Source organism: Megascapheus bottae, chromosome 28 (assembly GCF_031878675.1).
Source record: "Megascapheus bottae isolate mThoBot1 chromosome 28, mThoBot2.hap1, whole genome shotgun sequence".
Taxonomy (NCBI): Eukaryota; Metazoa; Chordata; class Mammalia; order Rodentia; family Geomyidae; genus Megascapheus; species Megascapheus bottae.
In genome coordinates this window covers 13,391,747-13,416,893 of record NC_143536.1, presented here as the reverse complement: position 1 = coordinate 13,416,893, position 25,147 = coordinate 13,391,747, and the positions used below count along the sequence as shown (strand labels likewise).

The 25,147-nt window shown below is 46.7% G+C and overlaps 1 protein-coding gene across 4 annotated transcripts in view; it reads right to left on the bottom strand.

Annotated features, from left to right (window-relative positions):
- The window catches only part of Limk2 (LIM domain kinase 2), a 70,051-nt gene that overhangs the window by 11,219 nt on the left and 33,685 nt on the right, over window positions 1–25,147 (bottom strand). The window contains exons 1-10 of one of the 4 annotated variants that reach the window (XM_090320502.1): window positions 23,513–23,685; window positions 11,959–12,094; window positions 10,591–10,700; window positions 8,791–8,979; window positions 7,275–7,380; window positions 6,864–7,060; window positions 3,555–3,741; window positions 2,543–2,629; window positions 1,003–1,134; window positions 704–760 (exon numbers count right to left, since the gene is read on the bottom strand). In XM_090320502.1, coding sequence (XP_090176628.1) covers window positions 704–760; window positions 1,003–1,134; window positions 2,543–2,629; window positions 3,555–3,741; window positions 6,864–7,060; window positions 7,275–7,380; window positions 8,791–8,979; window positions 10,591–10,700; window positions 11,959–12,094; window positions 23,513–23,589 — 1,278 coding nt within the window. In that variant the 5' untranslated portion in view covers window positions 23,590–23,685. The other 3 variants (XM_090320503.1, XM_090320504.1, XM_090320500.1) reach the window with 3 other exon arrangements.

The window sequence follows — 25,147 nt, the reverse complement described above, 5'->3', positions numbered from 1 at the left end:
CCAGTCCTGGGGCTTGAACTTAGGGCCTGGGCACTGTCCTCAAGATTAGCACTCTACTACTTGAGCCACAGCATCACTTTTGGCTGTGTATGTATGTGTGTGTGGTATTGTAGGCAAGCACTCTATTGGTAGGCCACATTCCAGCCCTAGTTTCAGCTTTTTATCCAGAAGCAGATGTTGCCATGTGAAGTAAATATGATCTTGCCTGTTAATCTCTCAGCTCAGTGCCTGGCAATATGAACGCACTTCCCACTTGTCAACTCAGGATCAGTGCAATTGGATTCATTTGTTCTGGAGTCACACACACCATTCCTTTCTCCCATGTCTTTGCGGTCACTAGCTTAAACTTTGGGGCTATCAACAGGACTTCCCACCTCTACCTCATCTAGAACTTATCTCCCCTTCTTCTAATTGACTAGGCTGTAAGGTGTTCTCTTTGCTCTAAGGGCCTCTGTGATAGAGGTGGCCAGGCCCTTGTACTTTGGTTTGTCCTTTCAGTTTGCCTTGGCCACATCCAGTTTGCCCTTAGAGATCTAGAATCCTTTGAGAAAACCTTATGGGTCGAGGACAGTTGGCCAGGGCAATTTCATTGGCCCAGAAAGAAACTCAACAAACAACTGCTGAATGATCCAACCCATACAAGTCACCCAGGATGGGTATTTGTCTTCAAATACACCTCTCTTTATTCTCACACTGTACTTACCATTCCAGAAGCAATGCCTTTGGCGAACCTGACCTTCTGTTGCCAGGGGAATGGATCCTGCAGGGTGAGAAAATGCCCATCAGAGACTGTGGGGTCCTGTGCCATTCACAGTCCAGGCCCTGTGGGTCAGTACAGTGTGCCAGTGAAGCCTCCCTGTCTGTGCATGGTTCTGCCTAGCAGAGATGGTTATTTGGAGGCAAACCTTAAGGCCTGAGGACTTAAGGTTCCAGGAAGTGGGGGCATAGGTGTCCCTCTGACAACTAATCAGGCTCCTGGTGACCGTGGGCCAGTGTGCTTACCACACTGCGTAGGAAGTCTTTCAAGGTACCCCCTTCGATGTACTCAGTCAGCAGGTTCAGCTTCTTGTCCTTGTACAGGACACCAATGAACTTGAGCACATTGGGATGGTCCAGGCTGCGCATCACTTTCACCTAAGAGTGGGAGATGCCAAGAGGAGAGAAGGGGATGGATGGTTAACTTCTCACCCAGTCTTTTCTCCCTCAAGGAGTGTGCTTGCCAGTCCTTAAGTAGTTAGCTGCCTCTCGGCCTCCTATCGCTGTGGTGCGTTCAAGCATTAGGACCAGAGAGAGGGAAGACCACTACCACATGAGTGAAGATGGCTTCACAGGCCTTTCCCTTGGGATCCTGTGCTTCAGGGAACTGGAGCAGGAGGGCCATGAGTGAAAAAGTGGGGTTGGGAGCGTGGCCTAATGGTTGAGTGCTTACCTAGTATGCATGAAGCTCTGAGTTTGATTCCTTGGCACCACATGCACAGAAAAAGCCAGAAATGGTGCTGTGGCTTAAGTGGTAGAAAACTAGCCTTGAGAAAGCCCACGGACAGTGCCCAGGTACTGAGTTCAAAACCCAGAAGGGAGAGGTGGGGAAGACTGTCTAGATGCTCAAGGGGAGTCAGCTCTCAAGAAGCCCCACTCTAGGCTCCACTGAGGGCATTCAGGTGATTAGAACACCGAGCTATACCAAATCGGTCTGTTTACATGTCCATCGTTCTCACAATCTGAGCTCCTTGGAATAGCATCCCTTGTAATCTGGCTTGAGGCATCTTTAAGAAGTGTTTATTGAATAATTATACTGTAATTTAGAGGGAGTGGGGAATGTTCTCCTATCACTCATTTTTAAAATTATTATTATTTTTATCTTTAAGTAGTTGTACAAAGGAGTTACCATTCAACCAATCAGTTTATAAGTATAGTGCATCTTGATTGATGTCACCATTCCCCTCTCTTTTCCTGTCTTCACCCCTGCCACCTAGTTGTGGGGCTTGAACTCTGGGCCTGGGTATTATCCCTGAGCTCTTCAGCTCAAGGCTAGTGCTCTACCAACTGAGCCACAGCACCACTTCTGGTTTTCTGGTGGTTAATTGGAGATGAGCCTCATGGACTTTTTAGTGCCCAGGCTGGCTTTGAACAGAGACCCTCGGATCTCAGCCTCCTGAGTAGCTAGGATTACAGGCATGAGCCACTGTGCCTGGCCACCTCTCTGTCTTTAAGAGAGTGATTCCAAGCCAACTGTCCTCCTTCTCATGGCAGTACCAGGAATGAACTCAGGGCCCACAGAAGCTATGTCCCAAGTCTCTTAAGTTTTCTTTTGAAACCATTCATTCGGAAGATTTTTCTCTATTCTAAAGGTGATACTCAATTTCTCAATCCCTAACTCCAATATCTTTTCGTTCCAACCCCCCCCACTACCTTTCTTGAAATAGGGTCTTATTATGTTCCCTGGATGACCTAGAACTCCTGGGCTCATATCTGTTTGCTTCAGCCTCTCCAAGTAGCTGGGCTTACAGAAGGCACAGTGGTAACTCCACCCCCACTTTGTTACCTCAGTCAGAAAAGTCTTCTGTGTCTCCTCATCGCATCGAATTAACTCCTTCATGACCATCACTTTGCCCGTAGCCTTGTGTGTCACCTACAGGGAGGGCGACTATTAATGACACAAAGACAACAAGTAGTTCTAGAAAACTTCTTGTGAAAAATCTATGAGCTGGAGATGAAGCTCAGTGGAAGAGCGCTTGCTTGGCATGCGCAAGATCCTGAGTTCAAACCCCAGCACCACAAAATCAACCAATCAATCAGTCAATCAACCAGTGCAACTGGCCATCTCATTCCTTGTTTAGACATTCTGGGCCAGATGAGATGAGATCAGATCCATGGACAGTTCTTGTGTAGAAGACACAGCATAGGAGAAAGGGGGACTTAGAGGAAAGCACACTCTCTTCTCTGGAGAGCTGAGCATGCATGGAGAGGTGAGAATCAGACAAATGGGGAAGGAGGCAGGAGGGGACACTGCCAAGCAAAGCGGGAGCTTTGGTCATGTGGCACAGGAGTGAATCCTTTGGGTGAACAGAAATCCGGGGGCAGGAGGGTGAGTGCCATAGACATGCAGCAGGGATCTGGGTGGATTGGGGGTGAGATCTCCAGCCCTGCTGCCCCACAAAGCTTACATATACGGCTTACCTGACCCCCCCTCCCAGCTCTCAGCAGAGGAGGAGGAGGAGAGAAAGAGAAGAGAAGGTTAGTCCCTGAGACTTTTCACCAGAGTAGCAGGAGCCATTTGTGCTCCCTGTGGCATGCCCAGTACTTGGGTCTGTGGGTACCTGCCACACACCCACGGCCTGGAGGAGGGCACAGTTTATCCCAAGCTGTGTCTCCAAAGCCACAGGTTCACTGCTGCCCTTAGGTGGCTGGGTAGTAGAGTGGGCATCTGCTCTACCATCACCTATAGTGGGGAAGGAGGCCTGGTGTCCTGTAGGGTGCCGGGTGTGGCCATGGGATAAGAACTTTGGAAAAGGTGAGAGAGGGGTGAGGGGCAGCGGCTGCTTCTGGTTGCTCACCTTGATGGCCTGCCCAAAGAAGCCCTTCCCCAGGACCTCCCCATGGATCAGGTCACATGGCCGGAAGATCTGTTGTGAGTAGCTGCTGGAGCAGCGGAGGGACTCAGAGCGGCTGATGTCTCGGCTGAGAAGCAGAGGCTCTTTGGGGGAGCTGGGGCCAGGGGACTTGGAGATGCTGTTACTGCGCCTGAGGATGAGGAAAGATGGGGACGGAGGGGGGAGGGAAGAGATACATGTAGTCTGAGACGAGCCAGAACACCTGAAGGCAGGAACCTCAGGCATACCTGCTCATTCCACTGTCTGTAATTCAAATGCTATTATTGGGAGACAGGGCTCTAACATCAAACAGATGTGCTGTTCTAGGTCTGCAGTCATCAGCAGTTTATTTGAGAATTGGAAAAACGTATTCAAAATAGGAACTCTGGGAGTGTGTGTGTAGCTCAGTGTCAAGGATTCATGAGAGTCTAGGGTCCCCCAGCACTGTGTAGTACACTGGACCTAAGAGCTCAGCTCTTCCCATAAGGAACAATTAACTAGAGTCTACTAATTTATAATGTTCAGCATAGTACAGCAGTAGAGAGAGCGATCTACTAGCTCCCCATCTGCCTGATTCACGGTACTAACTGGGTTAGAGTGACATGTTATCGTTCCAGAAAAAAAAAAAAGAGCAACTGGGATTTGACATGATAGACATTATAATTATTTTTTTTTTTAAAGCACGGTGTCATTAGATAGGCTGTTCCTCAACTCTCAATCCTCCTGCCTATACCTCCCAACTGCTGGAATCACAGACCTGTGCCATTACAACCCAGCTGTTTTGTATAGTCATTTCATTTATTTATTTTGTTCATTGTGGTACATGAACTCTAGACACTGTCCCTGAGCTCTTCAGCTCAAGGCTAGTGCTCTACCACTTTGAACCAGAGCACCCCTTCCAGTTTTCTGGTGGTTAATTTGAGATGAGTCTTAAGGATTTTTATGCCCAGGCTGGCTTTGAACTGTGATCTGCAGATCTCAGTCTCCTGAGTAGACAGGATTATAGGTGTGAGCTACTGGTGCCCGGCTTGGGGTGTGTGTGTGTGTGTGTGTGTGTGTGTGTGTGTGTGTACACATACATACACATATATGTACATATGTGTGTACATATATTTATTTATTTATTTTGCCAGTCCTGAAGCTTGAAATCACAACCTGAAGCACTGTCCTTGGACTTTCCTCATGGTTAGTACTTTACCATGTGAGCCACAGCACCACTTTCCAGGACCACTTTTTCTATGCATGTGGTACCAAGGAATCAAACCTCGGTCTTCGTGCATGCTAGGCAAGCACTCTACCACTAGGCCAAACTCCCAACTTCTTGTTTTGTATATGCTTGTACCTGGCCACATTTTATGATAATACACCTTTATTTTTTTCCAGCAATAAATCCAGTTAATATTTTCAAAAACAACCAGTAATAGTAATGGTTGATAATTGTTACTTTGTTTTTATCAGTAGTGGGGCTTCAACTTGGGGCCTGGGTGCTGTCCTGAGTTTCTGTGCTCAAGGCTCTACTACCCGAGTCACAGTTTCACTTCTGATTTTCTGATGGTTAATAGGAGATAAAGAGTCTCGTGGACTGTCCTGCTCTGGATGGCTTCAAACCTCAATCCTCAGATCTCAGTCTCCTGAGTAGCTGGGATTACAGGTGTGAACTACCAGTACCTAGCTGATGAGGACAGGAAGGTTGAAGACCACAGAACTGTAGATGAGTTGTAACTCTGAAAACTTGTCCCTGTAGTGAGCTCCAGTTTTGCTGATCATCCACAGAGTGCCGTAACTTGCATGGCTTCTGACTTGACTTGCACCACAGGTTTGTTGCCCTTGCTCTTTTGCTTTGTCCCGCTCGGACCGTACCCATCAGAGCAGGGAAGATGAGTTGCCCTCTCTCCTACATGATTGCTCTTCAGACATCTGAGCAGCTCTCTAGCAATCCTCATCTCTTTCCTATGCTATGCTCTGCTAGCCCTTTTCTCTCCTCTGCTGAGAGGAAGCCAAGAGAGGTGGGAATGATCTATACAGAGGACCCTATTTCCAACAAATGCCCCTTCCCCCATGAGGACTAGGCTGATTCAGCCTGTTTGACTTAGGAGTAGATAGAGAACCAGATTCTCCATCAGCCTATCTCACTACTTTTTTTTTTTGTGGCCAGTCCTGGAGCTGTCCTTGAGCCTCCTTGTCTCAAGGCTGGTATTCTACCACTTGAGTCATTATCATCACTTCCAGTTTTTGAGTGGTTAATTGGAGATAGGAGTCTCACACGGAATTTTCTGCCCAGGCTTGCTTTGAACTGTGATCCTCAGACGTCAGTCTCCTGAGTAGCTAAGATTATAGGTGTTAATGAGTCACCAGCTCCCGGCTCCTAGCTCACAGTTACTGAGTGTCTACCATATGCTGGCATTGTACAACTGTGTCCTTTTTCACATTTAATTCTTTTTTTTTTTTTTTTAAACTGGGTCTGGGTGCTGTCCCTGAGTTTTTCAGCTCAAGGCTACCACCCTACCCTTGAGCAAAGCCTCACTTCTCATTTTCTAGAGGTTAATTGGAGATAGGAGTCTTAGGTCCGTTTGTGCCTGGCTGGCTTTGAACCTTGATCCTCAGATCTCAGCCTCCTGAGTAGTTAGGATTACAGGTGTGAGCCACCTTGCCCCACAATTGGTGAGACAATCACTTTTATTGTGCCACCCCACTTCACAAATGCAGACACAGAGGCTCAGAGAGATGAAGTGATTTGTGAAGAGGGAGGGCTCAGCTTGAAGCCCTGGAATGGGTAGTTCTGCCTAACAACCAATGCTCTTGACTCCTAAGTCTCTCTTCCTGGGGCCTGCATACAAGGTGACTGCTCTATTTACTTGGCAGGCTGAGGTATGGTATTTACTAATCCAAGTCTGAGAACAATTTGGGTTCATCTTTTCCTTTATGATTTCAAAGTCCTTATGAATATTTAGTCCACCTTACCTGTACCCTTATTTCCAGTTCTGAGCCTCATCTTTTTCCATGTTGCCTTTTAGGGTACAGAATCATTGATTCCTGTCAAACTCAGGATTTAGTGGACAGAACAGGACCCTCTGGTTTCCAAGGAAAGCTGGCAGACTGCTGGGTCTGCACAGATCTTGGCTATGAACTATGAGTCCACAGGGTAGCGGGCTCAGCACAATCCTCATAGCCTGCCCCCTGCCAGCTGGTTCTCTTCCTAACACTGCTGACCTCTGAAAGCCATAACACAGTTTGAGGGTGGACAGGGAACAGAACTAGGGTGGAAGGTGGCACCTCAGGGAGCGTCTCCTCAATGTCCCCTCCAGATTCTCCTTGGTTTCCAGAGTGCTGAGGGTATGTGATTGTCCGGCATTCTGCATGTGGGGAGAAAGCCGGGCATCTAGTCGTAGCTGGTCCAGGCGCTGGGGGACAGGGTCATGTTCAATTAATAGCTGAAGTGTCTGGCTGGTCTGGCTAATCGCATCTTCAACCTGTGGCCAAAAGCAGTGTAAGGCTTGTTCCCACTGGCTTCTTCATTTAGGGCCACCCACAGCCTGGCAACCTGTCCCTCTTCCCATCTGCCAAGTCACCCCTGTGACCTAGGAACCTGCAGGCTAAAACAGGAGGTCACACTAGTGACGGTAAGCTTATGCTAAGATAACAAGATGGGCCAGGAGCGGGGAAGACAGGGAACACACACTATACCTCCTCTACTCGGAGCGTGCGGACAGGGGTCCCATTGATCTCGAGGATGCGGTCCCCAGGGTGAATGGCGTTCCGGTTGTTGGGACTAATGTGCATCCGATTTACCCTAAGACAGACAAGAATTGAGGCAGAGTGAAGGCATCCTAATAATTCACCTGAGCAGTTCCACTTGTGCAAGGAAGCCTCCTCAAGTCCCAGGGACCATTGGCCCAGGCCATTCACACAAAGAACTACATTCTTCCCACAATGCTCCATCTCAGTGAAGGACCTAGACTAGAAACCTGAGTAACACCTGCCCATCTGGGGTTCCCTCTAATCATCCCCGCCTCCCTCCCCTCCCCTCATCCACCTTGAATAACCCTGCATTCTTTCCATCACCATAGTTACCAACATCTCCCACCATTTCAATAGGCCTCTTGACTGGTCTCTACAGTGCTGGGCTTTTCTCTTCTCCCATCCAGCCTCTCTGTACCCCGATTTCTCTAAAATGCCAACCTGCTTTTGTTACCTTCCATAGTCCAGGCCCTCCACAATTCATAGTCCCTTCTTGGCTATTCTCTCCATCTCTGGATATGATCTCTAGAGATATCTTGTCTCCCTCTGCCCTGAACACAATCCCTTCCCCTCCTCATCTTTTGAGGAGAATCTCCTATCCTTCCCTGACTTCTTCAGCCTCAGAGCCTCTTGTCCTTACTGTACGATCCAGCCTCATGATCATTATACCATAGGTACACAGTCACTTATAGGGAACGAGCCACTATAGTCTCATTACCTGTATTATTTTCTCCTTTTGATCCCTGGCCTGGAGCTGTAATCAATTCCTTCCTTTTCCTTCCTCCATGTATGTTCTTAACCACTAAAGCAAGAATCATAGCCAGGTGCCAGTGGCTCATGTCTGTAATCCTAGCTACTCAGGAGGCTGAAATCTGAGGATTCTGGTTTGAAGCCAGCTTGGACAGGCAAGTTTGTGAGATTCTCATTTCTAACAGACTACTAAAAAGCCAGAAGGAGAGGGAGAGGGAGAGGGGGGGGGGAGAGGGAGAGAGAGAGGGGGAGAGAGAGAGAGAGAGAGAGAGAGAGAGAGAGAGAGAGAGAGAGAGAGAGAGAGAGAGAGAGAGAGAATCAAGCTGTTAAAAAAAAAAAAAGAATCAAGTTGCACGTCCTAACCCCAGGTGCTGTTCGTCTTGGGCATGCAGTACTGAACAAGACAAAATTCATTCTGGAGATTGCAATCTAGTTGGAAGAACAGATGATAAACTCATACACATTATCCAAGCAAGATCATTTCAAGGAGTAAATATGATCTGAAACCCAACCCCTGACAGGTGAGAGATTCTGGCTTTGAGTGTCAGACAGAAAGCAGCTAAGGCACAGGAAACTCAAGTGCTAAGGCCCAGGTGTGGTTACAGCACAAAAGTAGGCAGTGAAGACGAGGAGACCTCTATGTACCGGAGTTTAGACCCTTTTGAGGCCCATCTGTGGACTCTGCTCAAGAACCCTGCTGCAAAATACTTACTCTTTCACTTGCACAGTGGTGGCATAGTTGGAGCAGACACTGTCCACAGACACAGAGAAGCCCCGTCTGCCCTCAGTGGTGGCTGGCATGGAGATGAGTGTGACGGAATAGGGCAGCTGGTCTTGAACAGACTCGGTGGAGAGCCTCTCAAACATAGGGGCCAGAACCACCTCATTGTGGCATTTCCCACTAGAGAGAGGGCACAAAGCAAGCTGAGATCCTGCAGGCATACCTAGAATCCACCCAGTAACCACAGAACCTTTAGGTTTTAAATAACATATCCCTGACCCCCGTCTTACCACCACCCTCTCTGCTATGACACACACACATTTTGGTCAGTCATGGGGCTTGATCTCTTGCTCAAGTGCTCTATCACTTTGAGCCACAGCTCCACTTCCAGTTTCCTGGTGGTTAATTGGAGATAAAGAGTCTCAAAGACTTTCCTGCCTGGGCTGGCTTGGAACTGCAATCTTCAGATCTCAACGTTCTGAATATCTAGAATTACAGGTGTGAATCACCAGTGCCTGGTTTATGCTGATTCTTACTGGCAACTCAGAAGAAGGAGCCTGGGATGAGGGTGGTGAGGCAGATTTGTAGCAAATAGTGTACTTGGAAGAATCTGGGTGGGTGGCCTGAGTTTTCTTGCTGTACATTTCACTCAGTGAGAAACTTGCCCCAGCTGCTGTCCTCTCCCAGCATCCCCAAATGGCTTGTTTGGTTATCCAAGGCAAGTTGGATGGGGAGAACTGGGTGAGGTGTCCATGTGGGCTCCTTCTTAGAGTATCTTCCCTGCTATTCTGTCCCTCTGAGGCAGGGGAAAGGGGGGCCATGGTGCTTAATGGGACTGCAGGGCAGAGTGACACTGGAGGACACAGAAAAGTTACTGGCTCTGCATACAGGTCACAGAGCTGATTTAAAACTTCCCCAAAAAGGGCTGGGAGTTTGGCCTAGTGGTAGAGTGCTTGCCTAGCATGCACGAAGACCCGGGTTCAATTCCTCGGTACCACATGCATGGAAAAAAGCTGGAAGTGGTGCTGAGGCTCAAGTGGTAGAGCTCTAGCCTTGAGAAAGTCCAAGGACACTGCTCAGGCCCTGAGCTCAAGTCCAGGACTGGCAAAAAAACAAAAAACAAAAAACAAAAAAAAAAACCCCAAGGGGCCGGGAGTTTGGCCTAGTGGTTAAAGTGCTTGCCTAGCATGCATGAAGACCCAGGTTCGATTCCTCGGTACCACATATATAGAAAAAAGTCGGAAGTGATGCTGAGGCTCAAGTGGTAGAGCTCTAACCTTGAGAAAGTCCAAGGACAGTGCTCAGGCCCTGAGCTCAAGCCCAGGACTGGCAAAAAAAAAAAAAAAAAAAAAAAAAAAACCCAAAACACTGTATTTCTAAGCCTGCACAGCAGCGCAGTGGCTCACACCTGTAATCCTAGCTACTCAGGAGGCTGAGATCTGAGGATTAAGATTCAAAGCCAGCCCAGGCACAAAAGGACCTGAGACTCTTATCTCCAATTAATCACTAGAAAACTAGAAAATAGCAGTGGGGCTTGGCTCAAGGGTAGGGTGGTAGCCTTGAGCTGAAGGACTCTGGGACAATGCCCAGGCCCAGGGGTAGGGCGGTAGCCTTGAGCTCAAGAGCTCAGGGACAGCGCTCAGGCCTAGAGTTCAAGCCCCATGATCCACAAAACAAACAAACAAAAAACTGCATTTCTGGAATAAAATCCCAATATCTTTCCACCCAACTCATATCACCACCTGTCCTACTGCTCACTCCTGCTGGGGAGGACAGAAGGCATGGTCTTACCAGTAAAGTGTGGCATGCTGTACCAGGGCATATGCATCCCCATCCTCAATGATCACCTTGCAGCTCATACAGGCAAAGCACTCTGGGTGGTACTTAAATTCCCCAGCCACCTGCAGATGCAAGAGAGTAGTATTACAGTGTGAGAAGGCAACTGATCACTGTCACTAAGAGAGCTTGAGTGACCTAATCAGACACTCCAGTCAAAATTCAATCTAGTCAGGCTCACACCTGTAATCCTAGTTACTTGGGAGGCTGAGATCTGAGGATTGAGGTTCTAAGGGTTCTATGCCAGCCCGGACATTGAAGTCCGTGAGACAATGATCTCCAATTAACCACCAGAAAATTGGAAGTGGTGCTGTAGCTCAAGTGGTAGAGCAATAGGCTTGAGCTGAGGAGCCCAGGGACAGTGCCTAGGCCCAGAGTCCAAGCCCTACAACCAATCAAACAAAACAAAAGAAAACAAGTCTTTCATTTTCTGCCTTAGAATTTCTAAAGTAATGTCCTGCCATGCCTGACGATGCAAAAAGTTGGTTTTGGTTACAGTCATGAGAACAGGTTCCCAGAAATAATCATCTCCACTTGAAAGACTCCGTTTCTCTAGCAGAGCTGGCTTTAAGGCCTCTGTTCAAAGCAAGTAGGGGAGGCAGAACCTCTGCCAATCCATTCCAGGTTCCCTGAGTACAACTTAGGTATATCCTGTTAAGATCTTTACCCCCTGCATTCAGGTCTTTCTCTGCCTATCTTCCTCCACTTCCAACCTAGACAGTGTTTTTGTTTTCTTTTCTTCTTCTTCTTCTTCTTCTTTTTTTTTTTTTTTTTGCCAGTCCTGGGCTTGAGCTCAGGGCCTGAGCACTGTCCTTGGTTTTTCTCAAGGCCAGCGCTCTACCACTTGAGCCTCAGCACCACTTCCGGCTTTTTGCTATGTATGTGGGGTACTGAGGAATCGAACCCGGGTCTTCGTGCATGCTAGGCAAGCACTCTACCACTAGGCCAAACTCCTGCCCCCCCCCTTTTTTTTTTGGTGCTGGCAGTGGGCCTTTACTCTTTTTGTTCAAGGCTGACATTCTACTACTTGAGACACAGTTCTAGTTCTGACTTTTTGATGGTTATTTAGAAATAAGAGTCTCAATTGATTCCCTGCCAGGGCTGGCTCCAAGTCACAATCCTCAAATCTCAGCCTCTAGAGTAGCTAGGATTCCAGGCATGAACCACTGGTGCCTGGAGTATCAAATCTTCTATTGGATCTGATATTATATGCTTAACAAACACAAAATCGAATGAATGAGAAAGAAGAATAGCTGCAAGGAAAACTGGAAGCCCCGTCAATGGACTGTGATGACCAAGAGAGAGAGAAACAGAGGATCTCACCATGACTGGCCCTGTCATAAGCAGGGAACACCCGTGGCAGAACTCCCCAAACTTCCCCCAGTAGTCCTTGTGGCAGTACAGTTTCCCATCTTTCTCGTAGTACCAGTTGGTGAGGGAATCCTGGCATTCTGAACACCTGTGAGATAAGACAAGATAAGAAATGCTCGTGGATCTCTGGAACCAGGCCATTCTGGCTTCAAGTCTTGACAACAAAATGAACAGTGCTTTCTCCCACACAAAGCAGACGGGAGAAGTTACAGAATAGTGCCATCTCCCCAGGGAAAGTGGGTCAGTGTCCGAGGCTCCAGAGGCCAGCCTCGTGCTGCCTGCCTCTTTTCTCTAGAGCAAACATTGGGTCTAGGAGTCTTCTGAGAATTGAGGAGGGGCTAAGAATCCTCCAGAAAAGTGAACTTTTTTTTTTTTGTCTTGAACTCTGTGCCTGACTGCGCACTCTCCTGAGCTTGCTCAAGGTGAGCACGCTACCATTAAGCCATAGCACCATTACCAGCTTTTTTGAGTAGTTTATTGGGGATAGGAGTCTCACAGACTTTCCTGTCCTGGCTGGCTTTAAACTGTGATCCTGAGCCTCCTGAGTAGCTGTGATTACATCAGTACCCAGCCAGGAAAAGTGAACACTTAAAGAAAATGTGCATATAATCAGGTGAGGTGAGGTGTGTGTGTGTGTGTGTGTGTGTGTGTGTGTGCTAGGTTAAACTCTGATCTAGACAGGTACTGAGTTGAATAAGCACAATCACTTACACCCTATAAAATCTATTCATCACCAACAGCATTATTGATGGAATGCTCTGGCCAAAAAATACATACAAAAAAAAGTTAAGCATAAAGAAGTTCACCTGGGTGCTGGTGGCTCACACCTGTAATCCTAACTACTTTAGGAGGCTGAGATCTGAGGATCGAAGTACAAAGGCCAGCCTGGGGCACAAAAGTCTGTAAGACTCTTATTTCCAACTAGCTACCAGAAAACAGGAAATGGTACTGTGGCTCAAGTGGTAGAGCACTAGCCTTGAGCTGAAGAGCTCAGGGACAGCACTCAGGCCCAGAGTTCAAGCCCCAGGACCAACCCCCCCCCAAAAAAGTTCATGCAAATCTAGAATGTTAGTCATTCTAATACAACTGGCCTTGACTCTTCAATAAATTAGCATGGGGGCGGGGAAATCAGAGGGTTTTGTTCCCCTTTCTTCCTTCTTTCCTTCCTTCCTTCCTTCCTTCTTTCCTTCTTTCTTTCTCCCTCTCTTTTTTTTTTAAGATTCTCATTCATAATGGATGGACCTAGAACAAATCATATTCAGTGAGGTAAACCAAACTCAGAGAGACAAATGGCGCTGTTTTCTTTCAAATATGGAAGCGAGATTTAAAATATACTGGGACATGACCAATTATACAAGACTCTAGGCATTCACGTACTGTAGATCGAAGGAGGATTCGCTTAGGGGAGAAACACAACGGTGCAATGCCGTTAGGTGCCATGGTTCATACCCGTAATTCTAGCTATTCAGGAGGCTGAGATCTGAGGACCACAGTTCAAAGACAGTCCTGGCATGAAAGTCTGTGAAACTCTTATCTCCAATTAGCCACCAGAAAACCAAGTGATAGAAAGCTCAAGTGATAGAGTGCTAGACTTAAGCTTAAATGGCCAGTGCCCAGGCCCTGAGTTCAAGCCTCATGATGGACCAAAAATAAAGATACAATGCCTATGCCTTATCAAAGAGAACTCCAAGAAATGGAAACAAGAGCTTTTGTTCCTTTTTTGCTGTTTTTATTTTTCTTTGTTTTTTCATTTATGTCTTTGGGAAGGTAAAAGGAGGCATAGAAATAGACAAAGGGTAGTCAAATGCAGCAATGGTACTCACTAGACACCATGTTGAAAATGAACTATAGAACTTGTGGGTAGGGATGGGAGGGAAGAACAGGGAGGGTATTAGGGAAGGGATGACATTGTCCAAAAAGAAATATACTCTTTACCTGATTTATGTAACTGTAAACTCCTCTGTACATCACCTTTATAGTAACAATTTAAACAACAGATTCTCACTCATATTTTCTCCCACCACATCTCATCTTATCACATCTCATTATCTTACTGCGTAGTTCAAATTGGCCTCAAACTCCTGAGCTGCAGTGATCGGCCTGCCTCAGCCTTCAAGTAACTGGGACTACAGCTGGATTCCACCATGCTCAGGTCTTTCACAGAGACTGGAAAGGTCAGAGACACAGTAATGAATGCAACACCTTAAGTTTGGAGTTAGTTTTAAATTTAAAAAAAGAAAGAAAGAACGAAATAGCCGTAAGTGACATTTTGGAGGACAACTGAAATTTTAATTTGGATTTGATTATTTGTGAAACTGCTGTTATTTTCTTACACATGATAATGACACTTGTCATCTGGTTGGGAAGCTCTGGTTCTTAGTTCAAATGTGTTTTTAGGCCAAGTCTGTATAACTTCCTTCTCCTCTCTGAGACTCCACACAATGCTAAGAGCTCCCAGGCCAATACCACCTCTTCTAATTAGACTCACCATTATTTTCAGCTTTTTTTTTTTTTTTTTTTTGAGATGGCGTCTCACTACGTTGCCGAGGCTAGTGCTAGTTCAAAGGATCCTTCTATCTCAGCCTGCCAAGTAGCTGGGACTACAGGCCTTTGCCACTGCACTGGCTATTCTCCTTATTCTTTCTTTTTTTTTTTTTTTTTTGTGGGTCACGGAGCTTGCTTGAACTCTGGGCCTAGGCACTGTCCCTGAGCTCTTCAGCTCAAGGCTATCGCCTTACCCCTAGGCCTGGGTATTATCTCTGAGCTCTTCAGCTCAAGGCTACTGCCTTACCCCTTGAGCCTCAGCCTCACTTGTTTTCTAGTGGTTAATTGGAGATAAGAGTCTCACTGCCAGGGGGCTGGGAGTTTGGCCTAGTGGTAAGAGTGCTTGCCTAGCATGCATGAAGACCTGGGTTCAATTCCTCAGCACCTCACATACATAGAAAAAGCCAGAAGTGGTGCTGTGGCTCAAGTGGTAGAGTGCTAGCCTTGAGAAAGCCCAAGGACAGTGCTCAGGCCCTGAGCTCAAGCCCAGGACTGGCAAAACAAAACAAAACAAAAAGAAGTCTTACTGTCCTTAGTGCCCAGGCTGGCTTTGAACTGCGATCCTCAGATCTCAGCCTTCTTAGTAGCTAGTATTACAGTCCTGGGCCACTGCGCCTGGCTTCTCTTTATTCTTATTGTCAAGGCCTTGAATCAACCATGTTGCTATATCCTTGCTTCTCAGAGGAAACATGGGTCTGCCTTTTGGTAGGAATTCTAGCCCTGACATTTAATTGGTTACATACAGTCTTAAGCAAGGTACTTTACTTCTCTGGCTGTCACCTCATCTATAATATTGACTGCTGTGAAAATTAATGAAATATTTATAGATAGCTTATATTTATAGATGTCAGTACAGTAGGAACCCAGAAAAGGTTAACTGTACTTAAAGATGATAATGTAATGGTAGCTTACATTATTGGCTATTTGCTGCTAGTAACAGGGTAGCTTTGGATAATTTCTTATAACTTTATTGGCAAAATATAGCTAATAACTACAAGCCAGTGCTAGTGGTTCATGTCTATAATCCTAGCTCAAGAGCCTGAGGATCATAGTTCAAAGCTGGCCCAGACAGAAAAGACAGTGAAACTCTTGTCTCCAATTAACTAGCCAAAAGGAAGAAGTGGAGGTGTGGCTTAAGTGGGAGCCTTGAACAGAAAAAGCCAAGTAAGAGTGTGAGGCTCTCGGTTTCAGCCTAGTTACTGGCACTAAGTAAACAAACAAAAACAATTACAAAGAGCCAATGTGAAGACTAAATCAATTAAGGTAAGAGAAAGTATTTTGCAAGGTAAGTGCATTATTGTAACTTGCTAAGCAATAAAGATATAGTTGTACAAGGCACTCAGCCTCACCTTCTAGAAAACAAGGTCTAAACAAAGCTTAATAGTGCAAGGTGAGAATGGTGGAGGAGGCAGAAACCAGGATGAGCTGAAGCAGCTGTGGAACGCTGCTGAGCTAAAAAAGGTTAGAGAAGGATACCAAAAATCCCTCTATCTGAGTGCCCACATTATTCCTCCAGACACCACTGGCTGTTTCTATTTTGTGGCTTTTCCTACTTGTCCAATTTGAACTTCAGATACGTCTTATACATGCTAGGTAAGTGATCTGCCACAGAGCTACAGTCTTAGCTCAACTTCAGAATCTTGAAACCTAGGAATGGTGGAGGGTACTGATAGAAAGTATCTAGAAGTAGGTGGAAAACACAGGCTAGTCTCGGTATGTGGCTCAAATTTAAAATAAGCTACACATGGGATGAGTTCTGAATGAGAGAGTTGTGGATTCTAGGTTTCTGCATGGCCTTAGACAAGCCTCTTTCCCTCAGTGTGTTCAATCCCCACCCCCCCCCACATACACACACTTGTAAAAGAAAGGGACAGGTTCCCTGAACTGTGTGTCTATTTGTTTTTCATTAGATGACCCTCCTCGAGCCCCTCAATCTAAATAACCTTTAGCTAGGGCCTTCACTTCTCATTTGTAAGACATAATACTGTCACCTCTCTCAGCAGCAGCAAGGATTAAGTATAATTTTGAATGAGGTGTCTAGCAGAGGGCCAGCAAAGTAGTAAGGACTTCTTCCTGCTTCTGATCTTGGTAACCACCTTTCTCCTTCATCAGACTCTGAGCTTCCCGAAGTGTGGACAATGTTTTACTTACTCTTGATGAGCTTTTACATCTAAGCCAAGGGCTCAGCAGAACAAGCACTTAGCAAATGTCCCTGAAAATGGCCTGGGAGTGGCAAGAACTAGTATCCTGTCACGGGGCCCCATCTTTCTCCTGTCTGCAGCAGAGAAAAGCTGGTATAGACATATTTGCACTCAACTACAGACCTGGGCTCTGTTACGCTCTCATAATGGTATGTGTGCCACCGCAGGGCATGGGAGCACCAGAACACACCCTCCTTTCTATTGCCAATATCCTGCTTTTGTTCAGTGCAAGTAGCCATGGCCAGGTCGAGGAGAGGGAGCAGGCAGGGAAACGAGTACAGACAAGTAGGAGATAGCTACACACCAGCCTGCTGGGAAGAACACATGGCTGAAGAGCGACATCACCAAGGCACACATCTGGGTCAAGGAATATCTTTGAAGTGTACAGCCAGCTACAATGCCAAAGTCAATGCCACAGGTATCTGTGAAGAATGGAAGATTTTTGGTACGCACACGCACACATGCACACGCGCCATGCGTGCACACACACACACACACTGCAGCTTGAACTCAGTACCTGGGCACTGTCCCTGGTACGCACACATGCACATGCACACATGCGCACGCATGCATGCACACACACACACGCACACACACACACTCTCTGCAGCTTGAACTCAGTGCCTGGGCACTGTCCCTGAGCTTTTTTTACTCAAGGATAGCACCCTATTACTTAAGCCACAGGTCCTCTTCTGTTTTTTTGGTGGTTAATTATTAGAGTCTCATGGATTTTCTTGCCTGGGCTGGCTCTGAACAATGGTTCTCAGCTTTCAGCCTCCTGAGAAGCAAGGATTACAGGAGTGAGCCACTGGCACCTCCCTAAGAACAGAGATGTGAATGGCTAATGGGAAGACTGGCTCTGGGTCCATAAGCTTTTTGCCATAGAGCATAATAGAGATACTGGAGATCTAGCTCAGTATTAACACCATCTGATGTAGCTTAAATGCCAACCATATTCCAGCCGCTGGATAAAGTATCTTCCTTATATTACCTATAATCCCATGAACCATGCAAGGGACAAGGATTATCCCTGTTTTACACATTAAAAGACAGAAAAACAAAGTCAAAGTCAAGTCAAGTCTTTTGAGTGTCAACACTTTCCCTTCAGCTCAAGTAGGAAATGTTAATTGATTAATTGATTCTCCTCCTCCATTGATTCCAGTATTCTGTTACCTAGCAGAATACTCTATCCTTAAAAGAAAGGAATCTATGGTAGAGTGATAGCCTTGAACTGAAGGGCTCAAGGACAGCGCCCAGGCCCGAGTTCAAGTCCCATGACCAACAGAAAAATAAAGAAAAAAGAATCTAGCCAGGTGCTGATGGCTCATGCTTGTAATCCTAGCTACTCAAGAAGCTGAGGTCTGAGGATCAAAGTTCAAATTCAGCTCAGGCAAGAAAATCCTTAAGACTTTCATCTCTTAAGTGCAAAGAAAAAAGTAAATAAAACAAAAGCTGCAAGTGGAGTTGTGGCTGAAGTGGTTGAGTGCTAGTCTGGAGCAAAGACCCAATATTGGCACAACAAACAAACAAAAAAGAATCTAAAATCCCAAACATATTTTGAAAAATGTACTCATGTACTCTAAAATGTCTCATGCAATCTAACATGTACTCTAAAAATGTCTCATGCAGTCTGGGAGCCTGGCTCAAGCACTAGAGTACCTGCCAAGCAAGTACAAGACCCTGACTTCAAATCACAGTATCAAGTTCCTCTCAGGTTCTCAGAGGCCACCGCATGTCCTAGGCCAAAGCCAAAGCCCTTTTTTCCCCCTCTGCATTTCAATTTGTGAAAATTTCAAGTGAAAGAAAACAAAAATTTTCCCTGATTGCAGGTTCTAGGGCATTCCTACTAAGGGGATTTAGATCTGGGCTGGAACTCAAGACTAACACTCCGGTTATCATAGTCACCCAAGGAGCCAGGGTGCACAGAGCTGAAATCTCAAGCCAAAGGAGAGCCTTGAGAAGTTCATAATACACCAAAGACAATTTCCAAAACTTCTTTTCCAAAACATTAGAGCAAGCTTGGGCAGATCCTTTAGTGGGGTCAGCTGAAATCCAACCTGAGACCTGGATTAGCAGACAACATATAGACCACCAGCTGAGATTTTTCACAAGTAATTCATTTATTATCTGCTATCTAAGGCAAGCTTACTTCATGACACTGAATGTCAGTTTCTTCATTTGGACAGTGCACTAGTGATTTGAGCATCTCATGGCAAGGGATTATGAAAATTATACAATATATATATATATATACATACACACACACACACACACACACACGCTATAACATATATATGCCTCACAGCAGATACCCAGGGTACCAGCATGTGTTCTTTTCTTTTCCCCTCCAAATTCTGTTTTTTTGTGTGTGTGTGTACTATTCCTGAGGCTTGAACTCAGGACCTAGGCACTGTCTCTGGGGTTTTGTGATCAAGGCTAGTACATGACTTCTTAAGCCATAGCTCCATTTTCAGCTTTTTGGTGCTTAACTGGAGATAACAGTCTCACAGACTTTCTTGAGTAAGATGGCTTTGAACCTTGATCTTCAGTTCATAGCTTCCTAAGTAGCTAGGATTACAGTTCTTCCCCTTCCAATATGAGAACAGAAATAGACAGACCCTTTTTCTGGCAACATAGATCTATCTCCTTTTTACCTAGACACCTAAACAGGTTTCTGAAAGTAGAAATGTCCTAAAATGAATTCTAACCAATTCCTATCTATCAAAATACAGTAATATGCATGCCCAGGTAAGGTAATGTGCTGGGAGAAGCTGAGTGAGCTAGGCCCTACCTTCCTGCACATCCAGATTCTTCAGACCACACATTTACAAGTAAATTCTCAACTTTACTGAGTAAGGGAAGGGAACAATCATCATTACAGTGGATTTACAAATGCTATAGAACAAGCCCTCCCATGTCCTTGAGGAGGGCCAGGCTGGATGCTCACTCTTAATCTCCCTGAGAGCAGCGAGTCATGGTGAAGCCTCTTCCAGCTTCTTGCTGAGTTTTGACTGGGCTAAGTAGGAGAAAGGGAAGCTCCCTTTGCTATAGCCTGAGAGTACCAACAGTAGGAATTATCAACACTCCCCCAGATCCACAAATGGCTGATAGGATAGGGACCTAGAGACTCTGGTCCATTAGAGCCTACTTTTTTTTTTTTCTTCTTTAAACCATCAAAGATCCCCTTATTTTTCCTCCCTGCTGCTAGACCCTGCTGAGTGAAACTAAATTGTAATTGTTATGGGATACAATGTTACCCTGCTTTAAAAAAAAAATAACCAAACACATAAGGAATGATCCTCTGATCAGCAAGAAGTACATATTCCCAGAATGCCTTGATGCAGTTCTAATCAAGAGCCAGGAAGCTTGTAATTTCATTTGTATAGTCATACCGTAGCTAAAGATAGGGCTTCCATTATTTGGAGAAAAAAAAAAATTGAGGGGCCCGGAGTTTGGCCTAGTAGTAGAGTGCTTGCCTAGCATGCACCAAGACCCGGGTTCGATTCCTCAGTATCCCACATACATAGCAAAAAAAAAAAGCCAGAAGTGATGCAGAGGCTCAAGTGGTAGAGTGCTAGCCTTGAGAAAGTCCAAGGACAGTGCTCAAGCCCTGAGCCCAAACCCAGGACTGGAAAAAAAAAAAATTGAAATGGAGCTTGTGTGCCTCTGAGGAGACATAAGTAGCAGAATTGGGAACTGTTCACCTGATCCAAGTCCTTCATTTTTCAGACTCAAAGAAAAAAAAAAAAGGGTCCCAGAGGACTGAAGGCAGCTGCCAAAGGTTACTACTAAACTAGGCAGGGTTAAGAATAATTTTTCCTTTTAAATGTCAGTTGCTTTAGAATACAAAGATGCACTTGTTTTCTTCCAGAGATAATGTGTAAAACCAAGCTCATTAAATCACTGCTGGACATAAAGAGAAATTCTATAAAAAGAAAAAGATATCAGAGCAAAGTTACTTGCTGGGCTAGAGGAGTGGTAAAGTACTCTGCTTCTAAATGTAGAAGGTTCAATCCCTGCCCAGAACAGAAAGAGGAGGAGAGTGCCTGTGGTTAGTTACATGGCAGCCCTCACATGAGGGGCATAGGGTAGGGGCAGGGAAGACAGTGCATGCACACTCTGCTGAGTGTGACCAGCCAGGCAGGGTGTACGGAGCACAGACATTACATTCTTAACTGTGCCTGCTTCCCTCCCTCAGTCACGCCAGATCATGCCCCCGTGGCATCTGGTTGCGTCATTTTCCTTGCACCCATAGCCCCAAATCTCCTGTGGACTTTGTTCTCTTCCAGAGTCCTGAGAGGTCAAGGATCTCATCTGTTTGACAGGATCTGGCAAAGGCACTGTTCAGGAGCCCAGAAAGTCTAGTCTCTACTGCTGTGAAGGAGGAAACTGAAGCCTAAGAGGGAACATTCACTTGTCACAGAAGAACCCTTGAAGATGCACTGGAATAGATGGTGGAAACTGTGTGTGTGTGCGCGCGCACTGGTTGTTGGTGCTGAAGTAATGGCCTAGCTGCTGTCTCTTGGCTTTTTCTGCTAAGTGCTCTTCCATTTGAGCCACAGGTCCACTTCCAGGATTTTGGTGGTTAAATGAAGATAAGCATCTTACTGACTTTCCTGACTTGGAAAGGCTTCCAACTTGAGTCCTCACATAGCAACCTCTTAAGTAGCTGGGATTACAGGCATGAGCTACCAGTGTCCACAAGAAGCAGCTTTTCTTTCTTTCTTTTTTAAAACCAGGCAGTGACTTGGCCTGAAATCTGGGAGAGCAGAGGGTCTGGGTGGTCCCTCCCCTGGGGCACAGTGATGGCTATCTTTTCAGAAGATAGCTTAGGGAAAGGAATGTGGCCTCTCATTTAAGGGAGGGCAGAGGGTCTATAGCAAGTCAGTGAATGAGTACACCCCCACCCCTTGATACCAGCTGGGCAAACAGAGTTTTGGGGGTTGGGTTGAAGTCCTCTGGTTCTGCTGAGGCAGAATAGACAAAGGACAGCTGGGCCTGGGTGGCACTGAAGGGGTTTGGCCTTCAAAGGTGCAAGCTGAGAGTTCATTATCTGCTTTTACTCTAGCCCCTGAGTTGTGTCTTCACCTCCAAGGATTAAAAGGGGCATGGTGTTCCTGCAGCCTAAAGGAACAACCCATCCCCCAAGCTGTCTCTCCTGAATTAAGAGTTCGAGGACTAAAGAGGGCCTGAACCAGTGGCTATTAGAATTCATAGCATCATGACCGCACATGGTAAAACCCTCAAGATCAGTTCTGACTGACTCTTCAGAAAAGACTCTTTTCAACATGCCAGGCAAACTATCCCTTTTCCTGCTCTCTACTGGGACAGGAAAGCAAACTTGAGAAGGCCCCTGGGCAAGATGTGAAGAGAGGACACCAGCGTCCCCCTGGCCCCAAGACTGAGAAACTAGAAAGACAGGAAAAAGGGCTAGGGCCGATCTTGCCTGTTACTGCAGTCGAAACTAGTTGTCTCCTCTAAAAATGGTGATACAAAAATCTTTCTAGGTTTGAGAGATTAGGAGTAAAATGCTCCCTTACAGTCAGTATTCAGGAGCAGTCTCCAATCTCCCTCCCTCAATCCAGACACTTCCCACCAGAGTCCAGTCAGTGAAACCACATAGTATAATCTGTCACCTGACTAATATTCCAGCAGCCAGATCTAGGCAAGACAAGAAGCTGGGTTAAAGAAATGTGAAGAAAAAGATCAATCTTCAGGACCACTGCTGGGGGCAGTGGGGGGGGGGGGAGAAGCAGCCCAAGGAACAACAAACTTCTCCCGAAGAATAAAAACAAGCCCCACCCCAGCTAGGAATGGCTCCATTCGAGGGGACCCAGAGGGCCAAAAACCCTCTGGGGAGTTTCTGTTGGAGGTGGGGTGGGGCAGTGAGCTAAGAAAGGCAGGTCAGAGGAAGAAAGTTTCCACACCTCCTTCTCTTGAGAAGCCCCACATGGAGAGCCCCCTACAGGCACTGAGGCCTGTGGACTGATGGGAGGGGGAGGGCAGGCTAGTCCCAGTAACGTCACTCACCTGGGAGCTCAGAGCCCTTCAAGGCCAGCGCCAAATGTGCCAGCCCTAAGAGAATAAATGTTTATAGGGTGCCCACTGTGTATCAGGCTATCCACACCCAGACTCTACCAGCTTCCACAGTTTGGCAAAACCTGCCCATCCTGCTTGTTGGGACAAATTCTTGGGCAAGCAGCATGGCCTGCAGGTAAGACATGTGGAAGCTGGAAGAACAGCACCCTATTTGTGCTGTGATCCTTCCCCTCTTGCTCCCAGTAACAATCAAGAGCAAGCCAGGTCAAAGACATCTTTTGGAGGTTCTTCCAAGTGTGTGTGTGAGGAAGAAGGGGACTCAGGATTCCCAGGAACTTCCCTTCTGTGCTAATTCCTCACCTCATCATATCTATAGGATACAATGGGGGTGGGGTGGGGGAGGGCATAGAGCCATCACTAGACAGAACCAATGGCAGTGGGATAGAAGACCTGGGAAAAGCAGATCGAGGGGAGGACTCTGACTTCCCCTCACATCCAGGAGCCAAAAGAAGTAGGGAGGACACTCGGAGACCAACTCACCGAAAGGGGTCTCTGGAGGTGAAGTAAGCTGGAACGGACAAGTAACTCCCCATCTTCTTCCCACTCTAGATAATCAGGCTCAGCTGCAATCCCGTCTGGGAGTGCCTCAGGCTGGCTGCAGGCAGCCACCATGACAGGCCCGTCCCAGCACCTCTGATTGGGGCGGGCTGCCCGGCGCTCACCTCTCCCTCTGGAGCTGCAGAAGAAGCGTGAGGACTCCAGACCACTTGCCCCTTGGTAGACTCCCACCGGGGCTCATGGCTTGGGATAGCTCCTCCTTAGTTCTTGGAAGCTGGGGCAGCCCCTGGGGGCTGCGTGAGAACTACCTCGGTGGCAGCAGCTAGACACACGCAGGCATTCTAACGCCGGTGACTAGCTAAGAAAGAAGCGTTGCTGTCAAGTTAGCCTTCTTCAGTCCCACCCCGAATGAGGGAGGGAGGAAGAGGAGGAGCTCCTGCAGAACCGAGGTGTGTGGTTGGAGCAGCTGTTAGGAAACAGACCTTACGGCAAGGGGTGGAGCCCTACAGGAGCGAGGCTGCAGGCAGGCGCAGAAGACAATAACGCAGGGCTGGCCCAGTGTCCATCCCTGAGCTCAGGGCAGGACAGCACAGAACAGAGGACTGACATATCTGACTCCAACCACCCTCAGCTTCTAGAGCTGCCTAAAGGGCAGTAACTGCTCAGAGGGGAAGAAAAGCACAGATGCCAGATTCGGGCAGAGCCACGCCTCTCCCAGGAAGGGGGCGGGGAAACTCCCTCAGCTTGGGGCTGGCCTCTGCTCTGTCCAGGTGACAGTTCCAAGTTGACACCTGAAGTGTCTTCCATGTGGCAAGCACCACACATACACACACACACACACACACACACACACACAGAGTAATTTCCCTGAAACAGGGATTCTTACTTTAGAGAGGAAAGTGAGGTGCTAAGAAATGTGGCTAATCACTCAAACTCAAGAAGCCAATCAGAGCTGGTTGCCAGTGGCTCATGCCTGTAATCCTAGCTACTCAGGAGGATGAGATGTGAAAAATCACAGTTAGCCACTAATAAACCATTGAAAAATTTGGAAGAAGAGCTACAGCTCATGTGGTACAGTGCCTAGCACTAAGGGACAGTGCCTAGGCACTGAGTTCAAGCTCTAGTCCTAGCACACACATAAACACACATTTGGAAAAAAAAAAAAAAAGCAGCAGCCAGTCAGTGGCAGGGTTAGGATTTGAATGGTGGCCCACAGAACTCTAGAGCTACCAGGCTTCAGTCTGCCTCTTTAAGAAGAAACATCTGTCAAAGCCCTCTGTCAATAGATTGACGCTCAGGTCACTTGAACCCTCTGATACACTCATTCATTCATTCATTCATTCATCCCCAGATGCCATCTACTGTTTTCAGCAGGCAGTGGTACTTTTTTTTTTTTTTTTTGTGGGTCATATGGCTTGAATTTGGCCTGGGCCCTGTTCCTGAGCTCTTCAGCTCAAGACTTGTGGTACTTCTTTTCAATGGTGTGTGTAGGTTTCTGTAATGGAGCACACCTGAAAAGCCCTGAAGTGGGTCTGGCTAAAGCAGAGCCTACCAAGAAAGTTCCTTACTGCCCTGCCTATAGGGCTGCAAAAGAAAAAAAAAAAGTTAAGACTGCTGTGAAGGCCAACACCTCACTGTCAAAACTTTGGGTAGTAGACACAGGATCTCTCCCATTAGGTACACTCCCTCTCGGCTGGAAAGAACCTGGGGTCACCCAGCACCCACTGTCTGTCATTGTGAGCCATGACAGGAAAAGTCCACGACAAAGCTAGTATACCTGGATTACAAGGGGACATCTT